The 26729-nt window shown below is 39.8% G+C and overlaps 1 protein-coding gene across 2 annotated transcripts in view; it reads left to right on the top strand.

Annotated features, from left to right (window-relative positions):
• LOC149218223 (DNA-directed RNA polymerase IV subunit 1-like) overlaps positions 1 to 26729 on the top strand; it is a 382207-nt gene that overhangs the window by 57950 nt on the left and 297528 nt on the right. For both annotated transcript variants that reach the window (XM_089383853.1, XM_089383854.1), the window contains exon 6: positions 9927 to 10250. In XM_089383853.1, the coding sequence (XP_089239979.1) occupies positions 9927 to 10250 (324 nt within the window). The remainder of the gene's footprint in view (positions 1 to 9926; positions 10251 to 26729) is intronic.

The raw sequence follows: 26729 nt of genomic DNA on the forward strand, positions 1-26729 counted from the left end.
AAGGGTGAATATATCGAAATGGCATGAGTGCAATACATATCAAAGAATAAATAAATAAATAATCAATGAGGATCTAAATGGTTTGTTGCCTCAAAATCTAGCAGGTCTTATTATAGGGCTTACAAGATAAGAGCCAGACCAAGGACAACAATGAGGTGGAGGCCCACTATCACTATAACACACCACCCTATGCTCTTTAGTGGACTTTCACCACAAGGGAGGCTTCTCGGTAGTGGTCATCTAATGGGTATTCTAGGTTTATGGTTCAGAGGTGACAAATGGATAGGCTCAAATATGGCACTTGAACTAAGGACACAACTTGATCCAACAAAGACAAGGAAAAACATGCACATCGATAGGGCTCTCAAACACTTATGACCTAGGGTTTAGGTAATAATCAATGATAATGGCTTACGAAGGTGCATAAGGCCAAGAAAAGGATTATGAAATATTGACATGATCAACTAAAGGAGCCAAAGGCTATAAAAAGCCCTAAGTTGAAGCCTAGTGTTAGGTTAGGGTTTTACCTAGGGTTTGTTACTCCAGCACTAAGGAGGAAAAATTTATTGTCGAAAAGGATAGATTTTGATGCAACGAGACTCAGTCCATGTGTATCACCTTACAACAAGTCAACACACTCCTAGTTGAATTCGACCCTATGCCCTAGCCTAATGACTTGCCTTGAAGGGCTGAAAGTGTGGAAGAGAGAGGAAATTGGTTTAGAAAGATTTTCAATGATGTATGATCACATATGTGAATGCTAGTGCTTGCTCCTTTGGTGATGGAATCTAAGGGAAACCTACTTATAGATATATAAAACCCTAAGATGGAGTAAGGGTGAGAAAAGCCCTAGTTTTCAAAACTCTAACTATCACTTTATGAGGGGATGAAATCATGAAGAGAGCTTTCTTGAAGCAATACTTTACCAAGATTCCATAGAAACATATTCAATTTAACAAGAGCATAGAAACCCCAGCAACAATTATTCCATGTAATAACTAATGAAAGATAATCAACAATAACAATACTCACAAGATATGCATGAACAATTCCTTTATTTTCCCAAAGTGATGTCTCCAAAACAAGAGCTAGTCTCCCAGAGAAAAGTTATCCACAATAGATCACATCTACACAAGAATACAAGTCACATCGACTAGGCTGATGACATCTACACAAGAATACAAGTCACATCGGCTAGGTTGAAATCCTCTAAGGAGAACAAAATAGTCCACAAGTGATGATGATAAACAAATGCGAAGTGATCCCTATTTATATGAGGTATACCTCAAATAATTTTAGCTTAAGAAGCCCCTAAAACAAGTTTGAAAATAAGTAAACCTTGGGTTTCAAGCCAACCCACTAGCTGAATCCTACAACATGCCATAAATGCCCACATGTGTGATGTGCAAGCCTCATAAATGTTGACGTCATGCCCTTTTTGGGCTCCAAATGTCATGGTGAGATGTGTTGGAACACAGATTAGGGCAACTTAATTGTGTTTTCCATACATGACCGCTATTTGTGATTATGCTCGTTATTATGTGTATTATTTTATCATCAAATAAATTCCAAACAAATAGAGATCACAAGAACATAAGATGTAGGCATCATGCTGGGAAAAATCCCTCCAATAGGGGAAAACCCACATGAACTTCTCTTCTTATCAACTTCAAATGAGACTTCCAAGACCACAGACTTAAGACCAACACACCGAGACTAGGGCAACCACCCAACCAAGAGATCTGCTTCTCCAACAAAGTCTGCTACTAGATTCTACACAATTTGTCCTGTGGAAACCCTAATATCACAGAAAATTTGTGCAAGAAAGCATATCCAAGGTGAATGACGTGCTCCCTCTTCTTCTCTGGACTTCCTACCTTTTTCTCAAGCCTTTCACACTTCTTTTCTTGCCTCAGATAAGATCAGATGTATGCACTTCGATCTGTGTTTAATGGAGATCAAATTCCTTCATATATAGGCTTCTTGTGGACTGGAAGGGCCTCCTCTAGGCCTACTTGAAGGGATGTTGGACCTGATCATTGGTGGACTCTTAGACACTTTTCATAAAACAATTTTTGCTTTCTTGATTATATGTGCCCAAAGGGTCTTACACATCATGACTTTGACTTTGACTCAAAATAAAATCCTTAGAGCACTCAATGGGTGCTTTGACCTATTGACCAATGACCCAAGCATGAAATCCATGCTTTAATAAGTCAATTTTATTTTACAATAAAATTCCTTTTTTCTTTCCATTTGACAATACATTATGACATGACACAATTGACAGTTTGAAGAGTGAAACTAGTTACAATTTCGAACACTCCCTCTTAATTAGGGAGGTATTCATAATTTTCCAACTAGTACAAGGATAGTACTCCATTTGAAAAGTTCTTATAAGAAGAGAACCAGATTGATAAGCATCATTCATTCATCATTCATCATTCATCATAGAGGCCTTAACAGGTACACTCTATCTCTCACAAGATCAGAGCACAATTGCTGGGAGGCATTCCATTGGACACCATATCGCCTCATCATGGTACATACTCCACCTAGGATACCCAGAGTAATCCTACCATCAGACCATTCTTATCCAAGTCCATGTGACTTAGGATCTCCATCCTAATCTATCACATTACATGACTAAGAATGTTTGTCCAAGATGCTTATCCAATCCAACATTCTCCTTATCCATGTTTATGTATTTGACGTAGGACATTAGACCTAATTCATCAAGGTACCTGACACAAGGAGAACCAAACTAGTTATCATTCTCCCTATCCATGATGCATGCACTAGACTTACGGCTGTTAGTCCTGGTCTAATACATGACACAGGGACAATCAATTTCCAACCATACTCCCTCTCAAACAGGGAAGTCACCCTAAATCTTTTTTTAATCGGAGAACAGATCCTGCTTCTATTCAAGGAGACTCCTTTTACTCCCTCTCAAACTTAGAGGTGATTCCAACTTCCTTAGAGAAGTCACAACCACAAGTCCTCTTACTTGTCTTTCATAGATTGTATGGCTCCTTCTTTCCTCCACATCTTGAAACATTCTTCTGGTATCACAGATCATGGAGGCATCTTCTCACGATAGATTCCAGGTCATCCATCTTCCACATCACTTTCATCTTGTCTTTATTAATCAAGGATTTTCTATTGAACCTTCCCAATCTTCAAGATGCACATAGCTACCTCACGAAAGTGATCTCCCTTTAAGACCTTCAAGATATCTTCATATTTCTACCTCACCATGACAATTTTTCTCGTCCTCAACATCTTCATGGTCCATCTCCATAAGAGTTTGCCTTCTTACATTAGAGTGTCCAAGGATCGAATTTGATTACCAAGTTCTATTTTGCTTTCAGAGATTATACTTGATGTTGATCATTAGAAGATATATATTGTAGCAAGAAAGTTCCTTTATTAGTTACTTCAGGGTCCTTTCAATTCCCTTCCTCCATCATGCTCATTATTTTCAAGGAGTCACCATCAAGCACGATAGTTTCTTTCCTTCTTCCTCCTTATCTTGCTTTTACCTGCAATTCTTTGATAGCAAGTACAACCAAGCAAAATATACAAGTACAAGTGCTTGAAATAGATTTGCCACTCTAGGGTTTCCATGGGATCTTAGAGAGGGAGATCTCCTAGGATTTTCAGATTCAAACCCTAAATCTCTTGATATTTCCTTTTGAAACATCAATCCTAGGGTTTGAGTGTCAAATCCAATTCTACCCTTATTGAGATTTACCATTTTTCCTAGATTATCCACAAACCCTAAAAATAAAATGCTTGTGTTTTTATGAGGGAACAAACATATTACAGTTAGGGTTTCTCTCTTAAAAAGGGTTTCTAAGTATCAACAAAGGGTTTTACAAAATTAATGACCTTCATCAAGATGAATACTACAAACCCTAGAAGTCAAGAGCTAGGGTTTCTATCAAATTAGGGTAGGGTTTTTCTCACTTGACAAGGGTTTTCTACTTCAAGCATCATCAAGGGTTTTGTAATTCCTAGTTTTCAATGATGAAGTCTACAAACCCTGTGATCAAGATATACATAGAAAATCCTAACACAATAAGAAACAAGCCTTTTATTCAATTATGCAAATGCACATACCTTATGAATACATACCTTTGTCAACCAATATTGCTGGAAGCTGCTGCAAGGCCTTCTCCTTGATTACATTGTTCAAGGTAATTTCACTTCCACAACTGCCACAATCTTCCTATTGATTCCAAGATGTCAAAGCCAAAAGTTGCCTTTCAAGGGTGCTGCAATCTCCAATGATGTCATGATCCTCTAGAAGGGCAATCACCAAACCAGGATGCTCTTCAAGGTGATCAACACAATAACCTTCCAACATACTTCAATCTTACATGAGTGTTAATATAGGTATTCTTCCCTCTGGTTAGGGCTTTCTATTTTCATAGTATATCTTTGTAGAATAGACCTATAAGGTCTTCCAGGCTTGCTTCAAGCAAGTCCCAAGAAGCTAGATGCTTCCAACTAGCCAAACAATGATACTATCTAAAGAGATGATACCACTGTTCTTCTCAATTACAGATTAGGGTAGGATATAGAAGTTTCTATAGGTTCTCTGATAGGCTCCTTCCTTCATTGTTATAGTTAGAGATGAATATACTTCTCTTATTGTGATGTACCGTTTCTATCCTTGTCATAGGTTGATGTATATATATTTTTGAGTATAGACCTTTAATATGCTTTCCAAAACAGAATTTCTTTAATCCTTTTTGGGTCGGCTTCTCAGTAGTTAAGGTTTGGTCTCCCTATATATATCTGTATAGGTCTGCGATCTCTTTTACAGGAAATCTTCAATTATTTTCAGTGGATGTAACTTTATAACAGGTCTTTCAAAATAGGTCATCAATGCTTCTAAACAACTTGGCCTATGTCCCTTTCTTGCTAGTTGTCTAGTCCTCAAATGATACTTTATTCCTTGATGTGATTACCCACAAAGATACATTGACTTCGGATCTCTGAGATTACACAAAATTTCAGATTTCTGGAGAGACTTCAGATTATAATATCTAAGCCCAGTGCTTCGATCCTTTCATCAAGGGACTCGGTCTTGAAAGGGCTATTAATCTAGCCTCTCGGTCCTTAGAACCAATGCTTCTATATTCCTCAGATTTCTCTGTTATCTTTACTCAGGCCTGCAGCCTTATCACAAAGGTAAAGGCTTGAAGATATGCTCAAAAAAGTTTTCTTTTGGAGCTCGAATTTTTCTCTAGAAACTCGACCTTGAGGAATGATACAAGTAGACTCTTTATCTTTCAAGATGTGATCCTTCTCTAGCTGCCTTTAGACCACTATCCTTAGCTCTGATACCATGTTGGAAAACTGGTTAGGGCAACTTATTAAATTGTGTTTTCCATACATGATAGTTATTTGTGATTATGCTCTTTATTATGTGTATTCTTTTATCATCAAATAAATGCCAAACAAACAGAGATCACAAGAACACAAGATGTAGGCATCATGCCAGGGCAAAACCCCTCCAACAGGGGAAAACCCACAAGAACTTCTCTTCTTATCAACTTCAAATGAGACTTCTAAGACCATAGATTCAAGAAGAACACAAAATGTAGGCATCATGCCAGGGAAAAACCCCTCCAACAGGGGAAAACACTCAAGAAATTCTCTTCTTATTAACTTCAAATGAGAATTCTAAGACCATACACTCAAGACCAACATACCAAGATCAGCCCAACCACCCAACCAAGAGATCTGCTTCTCCAACAAAGTCTGCTGCTAGCTTCTACACAATTTGGTCATGTGGAAACCCTAATATCACAGAAAATTTGCACAACAAAGCATATCCAAGGTGAATGACGTCCTCCCACTTCTTCGTTGGACTTCCTACCTTTTTCTCAAGCCTTTCTCACTTCTTTTCTTGCCTCATATCATATCAGATGTATGCACTTTGATGCCTGTTTAGTGGAGGTTGGATTCCTTCATATATATAGGCTTCTTGTGAATTGGAAGGGCCTCTTCTAGGCTGACTTGAAGGCCTGACCAACCTAATCATTGGTGGACTCTTAGACACTTCTTTTCATAAAATAATTTTTTCTTTCTTGATTACATGTGCCCAAAGGGTTTTACACATCGTGACTTTGCCTTTGGCTCAAAATAAAATCCCTAGAGCAGTCAATGGGTGCTTTGACCTATTGACCAATGACCCAAGCATGAAATCCATGCTTTAATTAGTCAATTTTCTTTTCCAATAAAATTCCTTTTTCTTTTCTTTTGATAATACATTATGACATGACACAAATGACAATTATGAAAACCGAGACTAGTTACACTTTCCAACAAGTTGAAGGCTAAAAGTGTGTTTGTGTGCCAAGATCATCCGTCATTTGAGGAGTGTCCCTTAAATCCACCTCAAATCCACCTTTGGGTCCCAAATCCAATTGGGGTGCCACCATGTCATCTCCATGGGTCTCTAATGGTCAACGCAAGGCCTTCTTACTCTAGAGTTAGGGATACATCGGGTGCAACAAGCCCTTCCTAGTCATCTCATGGAAAACCATCCTCATTTGGGCTTTGAATCATGGCCTACCCATCATGTAGTGTTAAGGCGAGCCTAGGGGAACGCTGAGTCTAGTGGTGTAATCATCAAGGGTCCTCTGTGCTAGGTCAAAGAAAATCATTGTCATGGGTCCTGGGGGTGCTCTGGGACATGTATCATCTGCTCAAATCATTATTATGCCCAACACTCTAATGCAAGTGCTTTGGGACATGTATCATCCACTCAAGCCATCATAAGGCCCAATGCTCTTATACAAGTGGGAACCATTGCATCTGCTAAGCCATCAATATCTCTGAATGACCAAGGTATTGGTGGAGTGAGTGTCCTCTAAGCCTGGGTTGTCGTGGACCATTTGACAATACCAACTTAAACTCTAGTAAAAGCGACCATTCATTAGAGACTAAGATCATATAAGCATCTAAGTGGACCAAACTTGTATATTAAACGCATATTGATACTTCAAACTTGGACCACCTTCTGATATTTGATTAGACTAAGCTACTTAAATGTGTTCCCTACCTTGATAGAGGTGGCTAATGGTCAACCCTATTAGGTGCTTCCATCCCTCAAGGGGAGGCTGCATTTCCAAGGTCAACCCCTCAATCAATAGGTGTCAGTGTAAATATGTGGCAATGGATGGGAAAAGGCTTCATGACCAAGTGCCATGGTTAAGGAGACCAGCTGATGGGGAATCCACATATTGAGTGCATAGATGAAAAGGAGGGAGCAATCATGGAGACATGAATTACCTTGCTCAACTTGATTTTTCCACCCCTCTAGTGCACCTTTTACTTTTTCTTAATAATGCTTTGTATTACGGTGCATAACTCGAGGGTTAGAGCTTGCTTTTTATGATGTAGTATTTTATATTATCCCTTAAGATGAGAGAATTCATCGCTCATCAAGGTTGAGACAAGCAAGGGTTCCTTTTGATGTAATAGAGCATCATGTGCTCAGGAACTGGGTGATGGCCAAAGGAGAAGGGTAGAGCTTATGTTAGGCTTTTTCCCACATGCTAACTTATGTCTTGACAATGTCTCAATATTCTGATTTTTTTCATTTTCTTTCATTACGACCATGATATGCTTTTCCATTATTTTCGCTGCATCAACCTTTAGGGCAATGTTTCTTGGGCCTACTTGAGGATGTGGATAAGAGGGTGCCAAATCCCAATGAACGAATGACAAGTTAGACCCAAAGAATGGAGGTGGTATATAAAGGGTTTGTAATGTAGAATGGAAGGTGCGAAGTATGGTGTAAGGGAGAACGAACACGCTATTTCAATCCCGGTCTTCCAAGTAGTGCCTCTCCTATGAACATAAGGCCTCAAGGGAGGTCCCATTGGACTAGGGCTAAGGATTAACTCCCGTGGTAAGGTGAGAGAACAGATTTATAGTCAAGGTCGGTCTATCTTCCATATCATCCTTTTGTCCATACTAAATGCCCAAAACAGACAAGTATAAGCACCCAATTGCAAAATGATCAAAGTACCTTTTGAATAGCAACCCACCTTCATCCAAGAGGAAATGTTGGATGGTGGGAAGTATCCGGCTGATGTAGATGGCAGAGGCAAATGGAATATTATCATTAAGAAGTGAATGCCAAGGGTTGCTGGTTGACTAGCTTTCAAATATAGGAGAAACGTTTTCTCATATGGGGTTACCCATTTTGGTAGGTAACGTGGCCTCTAGAGTCCAAAAACCATGCTACAAGCTACTGGGCCGCTAGCCTACCACAAATCACTAATCAACATGATCACTCATCAAGCTCATCAGCATTACTAGAAATGGGATCATCAATAGGAGCTACATAAACATCATCTAGCTCAGAGTCTTCAGACTCAGATTCCTCAACCTTATAATATGGTAGAGAAAGCTTAACATGCCTAAATAATGATTGTGGTTTCCCTAAGGGTTCATTTACTCAACCTTATAATGTAGTAGAAAAAGCTTAACATGCCAAACCAATGATTTTGGTTTGAGCAAAGGGTACATTTTTATTAAGGCCATGGTAGAGTAGTTCAACAATTGAAACCAATGATTTTGGTTTGAGCAAAGGGTACATTTTTATTAAGGCCATGGTAGAGTAGTTCAATAATTGATACCGCCAACATTAGAGGAGTTCAACAATCAATACCACCAACATCAAGGTACACAAAGGGTTTGGTTCTCTTGATTAAATGCCATTCCCATATCCTCATATTTGATAGAATTCAATGAAAAAGTCCTGCCAATCCTGAAATCCTGAAAAATGCTAAGTCCGCTAAATTTTGAGTGGGATATGAAATTTTGCTTTCTCCACATGAAGTCTGATAAGGTTGGAACCACTCTCAATTATCCTGAAACAATCAATGACAATGTTAGAAACTTAAGTAAAAGTTGACATTTCCTTTATCTTTCAGATTGTTTGGATGATCAAAATAATGACGTGACAGAGTACTACAGAAGAGCATAATTTCCATTGTCTAGTCTATAAACTAGCTCCATAAACATGTCCAAGATAAAGACAGAGACCTAGCATTCAAGTCTAATATCATATGGAGTGGGATTATTTCATTTAGGCTAAAGAGACTGTTTTGGCTGTTTCAATGTCTTGTTGATACTGACTGGTATAATTTCCTGGGCCCTCATGTTGATAGCGATCATTGGATGGTAATCATAATGTACTGGCTTGTAATGTTTCACCTTTTCAATGACAACCTAAAGATCACACCCAACAGCTTGGGAACTGGTATATTGAGGATTATCCTCTTCAATAAATATAACCCTTGAATTGGCCTATATCTTACTGAATAAGTTTAATCTTGCTGTTGAATGCACCTTGAATGTCCTTTTCTTAAAGCACATAATCTCAAATATCATTTTCCACGCCATTTTATCTTTTGCTATATAAGACTGGATCCCTTGTAGCATATAAAATTTTCTACTAAGAAATTGTGTTATGAAACTACTGCAGGTTGTAACCGGTTACATATTATACTTGAAAACTCTCATATTGATCAACTGCTTCCCTTCAATGGCTGTATTTTTTTGTTTCTTTCTGACATATTTGTTGGTAATAATAATTTTTCACTTCTGTTGTAGCATAGGTGACTAACCAAGTTAAATTGCTCATATTTGTGGTGGGTTGCCTAGATTTGTTTTTCTGTTACTCTTATCCTGGAATGACTGCAGAACGCAGTGCTTGATTATGATTTGGATTTAACATGTAAATGAAATTTTAAAAATTAATTCCATTTTTTTGATGTTTTAGGATCTCGGTAAAATACTTTCCTATTGTAAGGCTATCAATTTTATTGATAATTTTTTTTAGTGCATTTGCCTTGCAGTACTTTGATTGTTACTGTTATTGTGAACCATTACAGATATCAGGTGATTCAGCTTATATGGTCTCTTCAGATGATGAGGAAGACATGGAAGCCTCAGAAGATGAAAATTATCAAAATTATCATGGATTCAATAAGAAAAGGCCAAAAAATGTCAGAAAAGGTCTCAATGCAAATAGTTCGAAGGAATTTAAAATGATTGGAAAGGCCACTAGAGTAATGCCTCCAAGAAAATCTAAGATCCCTATCCACTATGCCGAAAAATCATTGATGAAGAATGCTGCAGATAAACATGGACCAGCACAGAAAGAAGCAAATAAAATAGCTGTCAGCAGGTGCAATTCTTACGGATCAGTTGAAACGGTGAGATTTTATGATGAAGCTTTTCGGTAGTTAAATGTCTTACTCATTGATAATTTGCCTCAAGGATATGTTAATCATGCTACAAATACTTAAACTGATTTGGGTAGGCTTGCATTCTTGGGATTCTACTTATTCTTTCTTACAATGCTTCTAAGAGTTGTCGAAGATACACGTAAATACAAAAGAGAGATAGTAATGTAAAAAAAGTAAAGGAAAGATACTTGGATAGCATCCAAAGGCTTATTTCATTGTAATATTTATGAGGTGGGTGACATACATCAAATATTTTAAGTAATTTGCCAAATAATTAATCACCTAATTAATGACTTTATTGTTTTTTTGGTTGGAAAAAGTTTTGGGCATTGGGTACTGCCTGGGGAAGAAAGTTAACTTCCCTCTTAGCCTGAAGGCAAGAGAGAGGTTGCTGGTACTAGGCCAGCCCTCAGTATAGACTCATTTAAGAGCGCAACAAGTTACTCTATTGAAGAGTGTAAGCATGTCAACTTACGAGACTTGAATCTGGGTGGGGATGATAACAACTATTCCACCCAACCACCCAAGCTAAACTCAATTGACTACTTTATTAATCATTACTTATCATAACTGAATATCAAATTATTACATGGCCAGATTACAGTGTAAAGTACGGTACAAAATCTCCCAAGCAATAAATATGTGTTAAAATTGGCAACTAGGGCCAAACTCCACCTTGGACAACTCATATGATGGAGATGATATTTTTATTGGATTCCTCTTTCCGAGAGGTGCAGGATTGATCTAAAGATCATCTCATTCTGACAAGTAGAAATGGAATTATGAATTTATTTCTTCTATGGACAAATTGTCAAGGTCGGCCAAAAGTCTAATGTAGGCTCATGAAGCCCAATAGACGTGTCTCTTCATCCTCAACGTTGTGTATATATAGAGGAGTCATTTTCCTCATTTGGTCACTCATCACTCACACATCTTTCTCTCTCTTCATCTGATTGGGTCGTACGAATTTCAGGGCAGCCTGTTCCTCTCCACACGTGCGAAAGTTTGACTGGGTTTTCTGATTTTTGCGTTGACCAAGTTGCAGCCAGCTTTGACCAACGTTGACCGGGTAGTGTTTGACTTTGTTTGACTGCGTTTTTGTGGGAATATCTCTGTTTGGGCAGGCCACATATTTGGGCACAGAAACCGAGATTTTCTGGGCTGTTTGACCAGCGTTGACTGCAACAAGTTTGAGTGCAGAGTTGACTTTTCTAGACTGTTTTGGGCTGATTTGGACTGTCCCTGAAGGCCGAGTTGATTGGGTTTGACTGAGCTGATTTGGAGGAAGATTTCTGCTGGTTTGGCCAACATTGACTTTCTGGTTAGGGCATCTTGTTGACTGCTGTTTTGTTGGACTGTTTTGACAGTGTTTGGGCAAGGAAATTTTGTATGATTGACTCTCTCTCTCATGAACTTTTGAAGAAATAAGAAGATTTGATCAAAGGGTTTTCCCCACATTGGGGTTTTTCCCTGGCATCCGCTAAATATTGTGTCCTCTTGTCTAGGCTTGTCTTCTGTTTATTATTTATGTTCTATCTGCATTTACTATTATGTTAATGTGATTGCTAATCTGGAAATTGATATTGGGCTAATAAGAAAAATTGAAGTAAATTGCTCTAAAGCATAGAACATACCATTGTTATCTAAAATTAACATGGTATCAGAGCTGAGGTGAAGACAAAGCCCAAGCAAGAGTGAGAAGAGCAATCACTGAGATTTGTTGGACAAGGACAAGATTCAAATGGCCTCCTCATCTTATTTCAAATCTGATGACAAGCTCAATGATAAGTCTAATTATCATGCATGGAAGATGTCTCTTGACTTGACTTTGGAAGAGCATGATGCTATGGACTATGTGCAGGGAAAGATTGTTGAACCTCCTTCAAATGCACCGGCTGCCGCTAAGACAAAGTACAAGAAAGGTGAAGTCAAAGCTAAGAAGATCATCAAGGATTCTATTCATAAGCATTTAGTTGCTTACATCTCTGATTTGGGCACATCTAAGGAGATGTATGACAAGTTGGTTAGCATGTTCAAAGCTAGCAATGCAAACCAAGTCTTCTTTCTCAAGAATAAGTCGAAGGACATAAAGAAGGGAAGAGGAGAAGATATCCAATCCTACCTCATGAGGATTACCGAAATAAAAAGTGATCTTCTATCAATTGGAGAAGTTATTGCTGATGGGGAGCTCATTCTCATTGCCCTTGGAGGTCTCCCTTGTGAATGGGATGTGTTCAACACTACTATCCTCAACAATGAAAGAAAGAATCGTTCCATTATAGAAGCCACCTGTGCCATGCTTCATTATCAAAGCCTTCCGAAGTTTTTATGGGAAGAAGCTGATATCACTGTTGTGTATGTTCAAAATAGATTCCCTCATCAAGCCTTGGACTCCAAAACTCCCGAAGAAGTTTTCACCAGTAAGAAACCATATGTTTTTCACTTTAGAATTTTTGGTAGCCCCGTGTATTTTCATGTGTCGAAAGAAAAGAGAAGCAAATTGGATGCATCTGGGAAGAAAGGAACATTTGTGGGCTACAGTGAAACTTCTAAGGCATATAGAATCTATGTGCTTGGTCAAAGAGAAGTGGAAATAGGTTATGATGTCACCTTCGATGAAGATACTGCCCTTGGGAAGATTAATAACCTTCCTATTCTAAGGAAGGACAAAGAAGCAGATACAGGAAACCTGGGAGAACCGCAGGATGACCTGATGCTTGATGTTGAAGGACTGATGGATCCCATTGATCTACCTCCTCATGAGCCATCCTCCTCAAAAAGGAGACCCTCATGGGTCAAGGACACTCTCGAAGATGCCAACAGACATATTGCACCTCGAGGGACATTTTGTGAAAGTAAGAAGCCGAATAGGTACCAAGGGTACTTAGTTGCCATGACCACCATTGTTCAAACTGAACCTTGCACATTCGAAGAAGCTGTGAAGCACCAAGTTTGGAAAGATGCTATGAACGAAGAGTATGAGTTGATTATGAAGAATGATGTCTGGGATGTGGTCCCTAGACCCAAGGACAAATCTGTTGTCACCTCGAAATGGCTCTACAAGATCAAGCATGGAGCTGATGGAAGTGCTGAAAAGTTCAAGGCCAGGTTTGTTGCTCGAGGCTTCTCTTAAAAGGAAGGTGTGGACTATGATGAGATATTTGCACCAATTGCCTGATATACCACCATCCGTTCGATCATTGCCCTTGCTGCCTCGCAAGGATGGAATTTACATCAAATGGATGTAAAGACTGCCTTCTTGCATGGCTCAGTTAAGGAGGAAGTCTATGTTGAACAACCCGAGGGGTTCGAAGTTCAAGATCAGGAGACACATGTATGTAGGTTGAGGAAAAACCTCTATGGGTTGAAGCAAGCTCCTCGGGCTTGGTATGACAGGATCGATAGTTATTTGATGAAGCTGGGTTTTACAAGAAGTGAAGCTAATCCGAACCTTTACTTGAAGGTTGAAAATGATAGACCTCTCATCTTGGTACTTTATTTGGGCGATCTCTTTCTGATAGGTGCATACCGTCTTATTTATCAAGGCAGGGGTGTTGGCTTTCAAATTGGAGATGAAGGACCTAGGATTGATGTACTACTTCCTAGGCTTGGAGGTCTGGCAAAAGTTAGGTGAGATTTTCCTTTCCCAAGGAAAATATATTGTGAAGCTACTTGAAAGATTTGGGATGGTGGATTGTAAGTCTGTGAGTACTTCAATGGAACTTAACTTCAAGAAGTTATGCGGAAGTGCTGCTGGGCCCGAGTTGGGAAATCCTTCTGAGTATCGTCCACTCGTGGGGGCCTGATGTTCTTGGTGAACTCCCATACAGACATATGCTTTGTTGTGAATACATTGAGTCAATTTAGGGTTGAGCCTCATCACATACATTGGATTGCTGCCTAGAATCTCTTGAGATATCTCTGGGGCACAATTACCTATGGACTGAGATACACTGTCTAGAATTTGAGGCTCCATGGTTATTCTAATGTTGACTGGGCTGTGTGGTGGACCGTAAGAGCACATCAGGATGTTGTTTCTCACTAGGTTCTGCTTCGATATCTTGGATGAGCAGGAAGCAAAAATCGGTTTCTTTGAGCACCACTGAGGCTGAATATATTTTTGCTAGTATAGCCTCCTCTGAAGCTGTTTGGTAGAGGAAGATCTTTAGTGAGCTGTTTGGGCATGTGCTGGATACCACCGTGATCTACTATAACAACCAAAGTGGGATTCGTCTTTCTGAGAATCTCGTGTTTCATGACTACTTGAAGCATATTGATATCAGGTACCACTTTATTCGAGATATGGTACAAGGGGAGCAATAAGGCTCCATCACATTGGGACTGATGATTAGGTCGTAGATATTCTTACGAAGCCCCTGGGGAAGGTCAAATTGTTAACCTTCCGTGAACGACTTGGAGTCGTGGAGAGACCCTCTTATGAGGGTCCTATTTGAGTTGGATATTCAGCTTTGGGAGCTTTGGGGGGCTTGGGGCTACTTCTTGGAGCTCTAAGCGACCATAGGGTGAGTGGTTCACCTTCCCCTAGTGGTGCACTGTGTACAGGGTGAGTGGTTCACTTTCCCCTGTGATACCCCATGATGGATATGCATAGGATGAGTGGTTCACCTTCTCCTATGGCATATGAGTAGGATGAGTGGTTCACCTTCTCCTACCGATACATCCTACCCATTCAATCCAGGACTCATGGGAAGTACCTCTCATCTCACCAATGAGTAGGAAATGAGGATAAGGACCATAGTACTACCGATGGACGCATCGTGTACTACCGTACTCCCTATGCTAGGATGTTTGATATTGATCTAGGATCATTGTAGACTGACTTTAGGTCAGTGGAGAGTGGTATGATACATTTCTTCTTCATTATTTCTTCTTGGTTCAGCAGAGCAGGGATGTCAGGGTTGGTACAGATTGTCAGATGGTTTGGCAGGTGGATTTCTCCCTAGTTGAGAGGGAGTGTTAAAATTGGCAACTAGGGCCAAACTCCACCTTGGACAACTCATATGATAGAAATGATATTTTTATTGGATTCCTCTTCTCGAGAGGTGCAGGATTGATCTAAAGATCATCTCATTCTGACAAGTACAAATGAATTTATTTCTTCTATGGACAAATTGTCAAGGTCGGCCAAAAGTCTAATGTAGGCCCATGAAGCCCAACAGACGTGTCTCTTCATCCTCGACGTTGTGTATATATAGAGGATTCATTTTCCTCATTTGGTCACTCATCACTCACACATCTTTCTCTCTCTTCATTTGATTGGGTTGTATGAATTTCAAGGCAGCCTGTTCCTCTCCACATGTTCGAAAGTTTGACTAGGTTTTCTAATTTATGCGTTGACCAAGTTGCAACCAACTTTGACTAGGCAATGTTTGACTTTATTTGATTGCGTTTTTTGTGGGAATATCTCTGTTTGGGCAGGTCACATATTTGGGCACAAAAATCGAGATTTTTTGGGCTGTTTGACCAACGTTGATTGCAGCAAGTTTGATTGTAGAGTTGAATTTTCTAGATTGTTTTGGGCTGATTTGCATTGTCCCTGAAGGCCAAGTTGACTGGGTTTGACCGAGCTTCTTTGGAGGAAGATTTCTGTTGGTTTGACCAGTGTAGACTTTTTGGTTAGGGCATCCTGTTGACTGCTGTTTTGTTGAACTATTTTGACAGTGTTTGGGTAAGGAAATTTTGTATGATGTACTCTCTCTCTCTGCTGAACTTTTGGAGAATAATAAGAAGATTTGATCAAAAGGTTTTCCCCACATTGGGGTTTTTCCCTGGCATCTGCGAAATATTGTGTCCTCTTGTCTTGGCTTGTCTTCTGTTTATTATTTATGTGCTATCTGCATTTACTATCATGTTAATGTGATTGCTAATCTGGAAATTGATATTTGGGACAATAAGAAAAAATGAAGTAAATTGCTCTAAAGCATAGAACGTACCATTGTTATCTAAAATTAACAATATGACCATTATAATGAACCAATTTGTATGACATTACTTTCTCTGTAGATATTCTTTGTTTAGTTTAAGAAGTATTTTGTCAAAGGAAAAGATAAAGGTATGATCATTATAATATCTATCTAACAATCTTTGACCATGGTCATATTACACGTAGCTGCTAGTCTTGTATCAAGAGGAACTTATTTGGACTAAACATGTTGTGAACAATGTCTGCAGCTCGTTTCTGAGTAGTCTCCACAATTGGCAACTTGAAAAGAATTTCATGAAATGGAACCAGCATGGATGATGTACAAAAAGTCATACCATCAACCATATATCTGACCATTGACTCACCATCTGGATGGGAGTCCATCTTGAATGAATAATTGAGTCCCTCTATGATTGGTGTGGAGTCCAGTTTGCCATGCTAGCTCACATATTCCACCCATTGGTAGCACAAATTAATGTTCTTGTTTCACTTTGCGGTTGTAGAAGTATCCCTCTCCATTGTAGAAGCTATTTTTCCCTCTGAGTGTTTTCTTCTCTTCATAATCAACAATAGCAAATAAAGAAAAATACACATGCTTCTTGCCTTCTTTTCTTTGCCTTGTGCTTTCCCATTCTTCTCTTGGTTGAGGAAGTTCCTCCAACTACGCATCCTCTAGAGTTTTGTATGACCACTCGGGTCTAATTTTTGTTTGTTTTTCCTTCCAAATCCACACCGTTCTGTGCCTGATTTGGATAATTTGTGGATATCTCATTGCTGAATTCTTTTCTCTTTCACCAACCCCAAAGGGATGCCCTTTTTCCTAGATCAGCATACTATGCAAAGTCGCTGACTTTTCAGCGATACCACAACCATCATCTATTGTTTTCAGATCTCATCCCTGTCTTGATATTGGTTGAAACATTCTTTCATTCTAAATCAACTATGATGTCTGTACTATACTTGACTTATTGGTAACAATATCAATAATCTTGTAACCCTTATGTTTTTCACTATTCCTAGTGTTACTGCTCAAACTAGCAGGGTTGGAAAAGGTTCAACCAAGAGTACTATACAGTAAGTACTATTAGGAATACACGTTGTTATCCACCAAAAGTGGGTGACCCCATAAGAGAAAATTTTCTCCTACCATGTCTTCCAAGCGACAACCAACAACACCGATTGTTGATTGGGGTAGCATCGGATGTGCTTTAGCTATGAAATTTGGTGGAGGTTGGAGCACATGAGATCTCCAATACCCAGAAAGGGTTTGGGCAGATTCTAAACAGATCAGGAGATATTAAAATAATTAATATTTTTAATGGAGTCCTTAAGTCTAAACTTAGGGAAAATAAAATATTAATGTGTATTGATATAAATTTGTGTTAGAATGGTCCAAAAGACATGGATCAAGCCAAATCTAATCTTAGCCGTTGATTAGGGACTTAATCTCGGCCGTTGAGATGTCAACAGAAAAAGCATAAGAGGAGGCTTGAGGGGCACTTGGAGAACACATTGAGGGAGACCAGTCAGTTCAATTTTTGGAGCGGGTTTTGTTGAGAAATTGAACCAGTGGTCTAGAGAGCAGCCAGGAGGCAGCAAGTACAGAACAGAGAGATGGGAGATTAGCGCAGAAGAGGCAGAGGCAGCAGAGACTGCACAGATCCAGAAGGGCCGGCGTCATCCACGCAGAGGCTGCAGGAGTGACGCAGAAGCCCAGAGAGGCTGTGCAGAGCCTTAGTAGGTTGACGCAGAGGGTTTCAGGCTAACGTAGAGGGTTTCAGGCTATAGCAGAGGTCAAGAGGGCCTATGTTGGGTTTAGAAAAGTGCTGGAAGTTTGTCTATCTGTGGATAAGACAGTTTGGCACCCTGTTGTACAAGAAAATTGCTGAATAATGAAATCCTCCCTTGCTACACCAGTTTTCCCACATTGGGTTTTTCCGGGGACATTAGTCCAAAATAACTGTGTTATGAAACCAGCTCAAGAAAAGATAGAAAAGATAGATCAACGCCTTAGAATTGAGCCTCTTCGAGGGGGGCAACCTCCTTTACATTACATAAATGAACAATTCTTGGATTATACAAATGAAAAGACCTCCTTTCTATATATAGGCATCTAAGGGGTCATAACATAATCAGAGCCGACATAACAATAATAATATAAGGGCACAATAATAACAATAGTGGGCTTCTATGGGGCACAATAGTAACAATATGGGCACTACATGGGTACATCAATATAATAAGTAGGTTGTACTAATAACAATAAGGGGTTACACTAGTAGTATAGGGGCCTAACACTGTGTCAATGTGTGCATATGTTGGTTTCTGTATTACGGTGTGATATCTGCATCAGTATTTATTTTAATGTTTGTTGAAGTAATTTCATGAATAACTTATGATGAAATAAGTCGGAAAAGTAAATCAGTTGTTGCAGTGATAGAATTTTCACATCGATTAGCCACTAGTAGCCAATGATGATGTGCCATTCATATCTCTAGCGTCTGCCACTTGCATAAGTCATATGTTTCCTCACCCATTTGGAAAGAGCGCACATTGGAAGGTGGGCTTCCAATCAAAAGGTACTTTATTCATTTTGAAATTGGGTGCTTATGCTTGTTTGTATTTGGGTATTTGGCATGGATCACAGGGTAACTTGGAAGGAAGAGGGGTTTTGACCGTCATTTTGTTCTCTCACCTTAAATGGGGTGTTAATCTTTCATCCTAGTCTAGTGGGACCTCCCCTAATTGCCCAATGGGTATAGGAGGGGCACTAGTACTACTTGAGAAAACTCTATTGAGAAAGCGTGATCCAATCTCTTCCTATTCCATACTTACCACTTTCCGTCTTACATTACGAGCCCCATATTCCATCTCCCTTCTTCATGTTGAACGGACCATTGGTTCTTTGGGATTGGCACGATACATCCTCATTCTTGGGTAGGGCCCAGAACTTGGCCCTAGGGGTTGATGCAGCTAAAAGAAAGGAAAAAATAGATGATGGTCGCAAGTGAAAAAAAAGAAAATCGAAATGCAAAAGATGGATGGGACATACACATATTATGAGAAGGAACCCTTGCATGTCCTAACCCTTGGTGGGCAATAAGTTGCCTCGCCCCTAAGGGGGTAAGCAGTGTTCTACATCATACAACGCAAGCTCTAACCCTTGAGCTACGAGCAATAATACAAAAAAGAAAAATCAGGAAAAAATAAAAGGCGCACAAGAGGGGTGGAAAAACAAAGGTCTAATTGGTAACTAATGCATCCCCGATTGCTCCCTCCCCACATCTATACACTCAGGATGAGGAATCCCATCATAGCAGGTCCCTTTGATCTTGGCACATGGCCATGAAGTGTTCTTCCCTTTGTTCCATCATTATTCACATGACCCCTATCAATTGAAGGTTGGACCGACAACATGTCATTTACACTTAGGGGTTGGAAGCACCTAATAGGGTAATCTATTTGCCACTCCTACCTAGTGAGGTAACACTATAATGAGTTCAAAGCCTTGATTTTGGAATTCGAGCCTTGTTTGAAGTGTCAAATTGCTCATTACTTGGAAGTTTGGTTCGCTTAGATGCAAAAATTATTAAATGTATCTTATGATGGAGATGCTAGCACTGGATATTGTGTATAATCGTCAGGTGGTTCCATCATAGCTTAGTCGACTTAACTGGGGCTCAAGTCCTTCATAATAGCATATTGTGACACCCAAAGGTGAGGCATTGAGAGCCGTGGGTTTCCAAGCTGTAGCATAGTATCATACATCAACATGGGTACCTCCAACACCCACAACGTTCCAACACTTTTCCCTACATTGATGACTACTTTTATGGGAAGAAGCACCTAGACTAGTCATGCCGCCAACTGACTTTGCACTCATGAGGGTTTGGCAGTTGAATCCAGGGCCCAAAGTAGGATGGTGTCGCACGTTGAGACAATGGAGCGTTAGAACCACCTTGAGAGCCCTCAATGTTGGGGACCACTTTTGTGTCCCAGAACCAACATTGGGGTCCACAGAGGGAGATTGATAGAGACGTAGGGGCCAATCCCTAGGAGACGATATTAGAGGGCCTCTATACATCATATGGCACCCTTAGCCCTCAATGCTGGCCCTAGGAGGGCTCGTCAATGCATGAAGTCAACATATCTACTATTTCAGCTCACATGTGTGGGTTAGATTTGATTTATTGCATTGGATACTAGGTTGGCTTGTGACGTAGACATGTTATGACACATTATTTTATCATTTTAGGGGGCTAGTAGGCTAAATAAACCAGTGTTGTTAAAATCGCGATAAAATCGCGATTTAATGAAAAAATCGCGATTTTTTCAGCTTGCCGATTTAATCGCGATTTTTATACGAAAAAATCGCCTATTTTTTTTTTGCGATTTTTATTGAAAAAATCGCGCTTTTTTCAAAAAATCGCGATTTTTCGATTTTTAACGAAAAAATCGCGGGGGATTGGGACAGCGCGATTTTATAATTTTTTTTTTGGTTTTTCATTTGGTCATTTGGGTTTTTTCATGCAATTTTTTTTGAAAGAAACAAATAATTTTTGAGTGGGGCAGCTTAATGATAAAGTCTAGGCCCTAGTATGGATATGCTATTCATGGTAATGTTAAATTCTTAAAGTAAAAGTGACATTCTCCTTAATCTTCATTTTCATCCTTTTACTTAAATTTTTAACATTAACATGAAATGACTCAGGATGTTTGAGAGTGGTTCCAGCCTCATTGGATTTCATATGGAGAAAGTAGAATTTTAGATTTCATTTAAAATCCAGCAGACTTATCAGTTTTTCAGGATTTCAGGATTGGGAGATTGTAATGTTTCCAGGTGACACCACCTGCTTACCCCTGCCACCAGTAGAGGACGTGGTCTATCTCCTATAGCTCCTACTTCTAGTTCTTTAGCTTCTAGAGCACATCAGACTCCACTGCCATCTCCACCAGCACAGGCACCAACATTACATCTAGAGGGAAAGGGAAAGCTGTGGCATTTTCTCGCAAGAGGGGCAGAGGAAATCAATAGGATTAGACTTCATTTTATTGTCTATGACATTATGACATGATGACATGATGAGATACATTATCATATTTTTTGTTGATATTTTGAGGCTGAGTTGGGACTCAGGAGTCAGGACTTACTATTCAGGACATGATTCAATGTTATGTGTGATTTTAGCGCTAGAAATGATATTAAACATCCTATATTAGTTTTTTTATCATATTTATGTGTCAATGTATTTATTTTATGTTGTAGATGGTTTAGATATTAAAAAAATTGAAAAAATGAAAAAAAATGAATATTTTTGTACCAAACGATTTTTTCCCGCTTTTTTCGAGATTTTTCCGATTTTTTGATTCGTTGATTTAATCCCGCTCGCGCTTTTAACAACATTGAAATAAACATTCAACCTCCTCATGTAAGTAGACGAGAGTCCATTTGGTATTGGATCATCACATCACGCTTGGATTTCAGTCTTCTTGCGCATTTTCGACCTTGTTACCCACCAAAAGTGGGGACCCCTAGGAGAGCTTATTTCCTTCTTCATCTGGTAGCCAACACCCCTGAGAGCCACCTCATAGTCGATGTGATGTGCCCGTTTATCTTCGTTCCTTGCATCAGTTGTATGTTTCGTCACCCATTTGTCAAGAGCATATGTTAGAAGGTGGGCAATTCGACACAAAAGGTATGGTTTTCATTGTGCAATCAAGTGCTTATGCTTGTTTTTCATTGGGCATTTTGGGCATGGATTATAAGATGACTTGGAAGAAGGAAGGACTTTGACCATGGTTTTTTTCCCTTACCTTAAATGGGGGGTTAATCGTCAATCCTTGTCTCATGGGATCTCCCCTATTGGTCTATGGCTTTAGGAAGGGCATTGTTACCCACCATTTTGTGGGTAATATCTCTAGGAGATTTTTTTTTCTCCAAGATGAACCTCAGCCCCTTGCAGCCACCAACTAACTCATTATGCCATTTCTTCGCCACCTGAGCCAGCCATGTGGTCCCTCGCCCATCTGTGATGATCGTATGTTTGAAGATGGGCCTCCCGAACCTAAAGCTATTCCTTGTCATTTGGAAATTGAGTACTGTAGTTTTCTTGGACACTTTTGGGCATGGATTAATGGGGTGATTCGACAGAAAGAATGGGCTAGGTTTGTGCTCTTGTCCCCTAGACCCCTTTTAGGTATTAACCTTGGATTCTAGTCTCGTGGGATCTCTTTTACTGGCCATTTGGCTCTAGGGATGGTATTTCATGGGAAATCCTGATTTTGGTTGCGTAGTCCTGCTCTCTTATCCACTTATATTACTCTTTTTCCATTCATTATTACCCCATTCACCATGTCTCCCACCTGGGTCCACATTCCTCCACTGGGTCCACATAGGGTTAGCACTCCCCTTCCCCTTACCCACACCTTGGGTCATGGCCTGGAATGAAGCCCGAAGGTTGATGCAGCTAAACAAAAACAAATAAAAGCATATATGGCCACATTCAACAGGAAAATGTACCATAATATGCAAGAGATGGTCGGGACAAACACATTTAGCACGTGGGCAAAAACTAATACATGAGCTCTACCCCATCATCATGCCCATCACCCTGGTTCTTACATGTTCTATGAGCCTCCTTCATCATATAGGAACCCATGATTGTCCCAACCCCTGGTGGGAAATGAATTGCCCCACCTTAAAAAGGATTATTCACTGCTATATCTTATACATCATGCACTTCCCCCTTGAGCCCCGAGCAGTTAATCAAAGAAAATTATAAAAAGGCAAAAGGCATATAAATAAGGGTGGAAAAATCAAGGTTGGGGCACCTCATGTGCCACGATTGCTCCCTCCTATACATAATAAACTCAAGCATGGACTTCTCTCTTATTAGCTACCCTTGTACCCCAGCATGTGACCTAGGGTTGCCCCTTCTCATTCCCTGCTTCATTCACCTATCTGCCACATGCCACCACCTTTTGAAGGATGTACCTTAACTATATTATGTCCTTTAGAAGTAGAAATCACCTAATAAGATTTTTGGTTAACCCCATTTGGAGTTTAGGAGACATTGGCACATCCCGAAGCCCATTATGGAAGGGCATGCCATTATGAAGTCCTGACCTGTGGTCCATGATTTGGTAAGCTCATTTACTCGATTTCTCTAATGTCTTGTTGTACTAGAAGGCTAGGAGACGCATTGAATCTTATGCAGGATTGTAGATGGTCTCCATTTTGGGTTTGGTCTCCCTATACGAGGTCCTAATCCTTCAGAGGGCTACATTGGCACTTGTAGGGTGTGCGTTGAGAGCCATGGGCCTCCATAGCAGGAGACACCACTCCATGGATCCCCACAGCCATTCAGAGATTGCTCGTGGTTCACTTATTGGACGAGGAAGATGCACCTGATCCATCATGCCCAACTGGCCCCAGATTTACACCATACACTTGGTAGATGATCCAGGACTTGCACGATGATGTGGCATCTCCTACACCATTATCTTAGCCCTTGCAGGTGATCTACAGGCATTTTCGATTTGTTTGGAGACCCATGAGGACACTTGTGTGCCCCCACATGTCATTTGGAGCACCACCGGTTATTACAAGGGGCCAACCTCTTGTACACTGCTTTTGAGGGTCATATTCTTCATTGTGGTACCCATGGACCTCATTAGGCTTCGTAGAGGCCCCTACGGCATGCATAGATTATTATTTGACCTCTTGAGAGACTTAACTTTTTCATTTATGAGGTAGTTTGGTGGGCTTATCACCAAAAGTTGAATTATTATAACATTATTTTATTTTTGGGGCTTATGTAGGCCAAGGAGGCTAATTCAAACTCTTAAGTTGTGTATAAATACAAGTAAGATGAGCTCATTTGCTCATCATTACTTTGGATTGGATCTTTTCTCTCTCTTGAGATTTTCGTACTTTTTCCAGAGGATGAATTGGAGCTTTATGGATGAATTTTGATGTGTGGATATTGGTCTATCTTCTCTTGGAGCTTCTCTCTTGTCAATTGTGAATGGTTGGATATATTCTGTTACTTGTAGGTACATGATTTTAATGTTATTCTTATTTTACTTTGTCATATATATTGGATTGGGATTTTGGCTATTACATATACTCATTGTTTACTAGGATCATTTACATTATATAACTTGCAGAATGGGTTTAGAATAACATGTAGACTGTTGATAGATGACCCAATCTTGTTGAAAAAGTTTGATACTTTCGCTTCCTTGGAACTTTGACAAAATGTGTGCAACATCTGGCTCCATATGGGGACACGTTGCTTTTATGAAGTAACATGAAAACCCCAGAATCCTGCATCCAAGAAAACATAAATCCATCAAATAGATATCCATTCAAAATTGAAATCTGTTGAAATTTGGTATCGGAGGACAGGTGGTTCCCTTAGGCTTTGATCTTTGGCCTAGGGAAAATTGTCCAAAAGAATTTAATTTTTCTCCTAAAGTGACTTTATAATTTTATAAAGTTAAATCTAATTTAAAAGTGACTTTAAGTGATAAAGTTATTAAGTCTAATTTTAAAGTGACTTTTATAAAGTCAATGAAAAATTAGAAAGGAAAAGTGACTTTGGAAATAAATGACTAAGTGGGTCTTTATTAAAGTGGGGTGAATTAAAAAATAGAAAGTGAGATTTAAATGAGCATTTAATCTTAACCATTGATCTAAATCTATTTCAGCCATTGGATTTAGAGATCACCCAAAAGTCACTTGGATCACCCAAAAGTCACTTGGAGTTATATTAAAGGAGGAAAAGGAGGAAAATGTCATTCATTCTTTCATGAGCAGATTGGGAGAAGGAGAGCAAGAGAGCAAGAGAGATTTCTGAGCAGGAAGGAGAAGGAGACAACAGCTTGGCACACATTCCAAGGCAGCAGTTGAGCAGATTTGTACAGCTGATTCAGCACATAGTGAAAGGCAGATTTTTGCACAAAAATCGAGGAGCAGTTTGCTGATTTTTCTGCACACAAAACGGAGGTCGTACAGCATTTATTGCTGTCCTGTTTGCTGTAATTTCCAGATTGCTGTGAGGCACGGGAAAGGAGATAAGTTGTAAATTTGCTTGCTGATTTTTTGCTGAATAATTCTCACTGTAAAAAGACAATTTTCAGAAATAAAGAAGAGCTCTCAAACTAGTTTTCCCCAAGAGTTGTAGGGGGTTTTTCCAGGGTCAAGTTGACCAAAAATATCAGTGTTTTAATGTGTTTTAATGGCTGTTTTTAATTGCTGATTTTTTATTTCTGCAATTTCCAGCATTCTGAAAAATTTCTAGAATTTGTGTTTTCAGCCATATTTATTTTTTTCAGTCTGTTAAATGTATGGTTATGGGAATGAGCATTTAACTACATGAGAGAAATAAGGTGAAACTGAAAACCGGGGTGGGAAAACATAAATTTTTACATGGTATCAGAGCTTGAGTGCTGAAGGGCAGTTTGGGACAACAAAAGGAAAAATTACAGTTGCTGATTTTTCACTTAGAAAATTCCAGCAAACTGATTTTTTCATAAACAACAGTTTTATCTTTACTACAGCAGTGCTATTTTTCAGTTTTAGGACAGCAGGATGTCATTGGGATTGAGGGTGGAGGATAGGCTGGATGGGCATATAAATTACAGCGTTTGGAAGGAGAGAATGCAGAGTATCTTTGAGGAGGCAGAAGTCTGGGATATCATGGTGCATACCGCACAGAACCCTGTTGTTGTGCCCACTGATGTTACTCAGTTGGCTGAGTATAAAAAGAAGAACAATAAGGGTAAGAGGCTGATTCTAGACGGAATCAAAGACCATTGCATTCCTCATGTGAGAGGAAAGAGCAATGCCCATGAGATGTGGACAGCATTGTCCAATCTCTACCAGAGTACCAATGAGAACCGGAAGATGGTCCTGAAGGAGAAGCTGAAGAACATTAAGATGGGTAATGATAGTGCAGCTGGATATCTCACAAAGATTACCAATGTGAGAGATGAGTTGGCAGCGATTGGAGAGGCCATTCCATACACTGAGTTGGTGCGTATTGCAGTGAATGGCCTCCCCCGTTCATGGTTGAACTTTGCTGATGGGGTTTGTGCACGTGAAACCCTTCCCACATGGGAGAGGTTTTGGGATGATTGCATTCAGACAGAGATCAGGAAATGACAGCTTGGGGCAGCCAAACCAGTTGAGCAGGATGAGGATGTAGCACTGGTGGCAGGAGGCAAGAAAGGCAAAGGGAAGAAGCAGGCTTCCACAAGCAGTGGTGGGGGCAAAGGCAAAGGTAAAGGTAAACCGGGGAACACACAGAAGGACTATTCTAAGGTGAAGTGTTGGAATTGTCAAAAGATGGGACACTATGCAGTTGTGTGTCCGGAGAAGAAGAAGAAGAAGGGAAAGAACCAGGACGTGGCAGCTTCAGCTGAGATTGAGGACTTTGCAGGTCGTTTTGACCGGGAGTTTGCGTTCACTACATGTGAGTCCTCTAGTGCAGGATCAC

The sequence above is a fragment of the Pinus tabuliformis genome, chromosome Q (assembly GCF_031772625.1).
Source record: "Pinus tabuliformis cultivar Carrire ecotype Pingquan chromosome Q, CPIR1, whole genome shotgun sequence".
NCBI classification, from domain to species: domain Eukaryota; kingdom Viridiplantae; phylum Streptophyta; class Pinopsida; order Pinales; family Pinaceae; genus Pinus; species Pinus tabuliformis.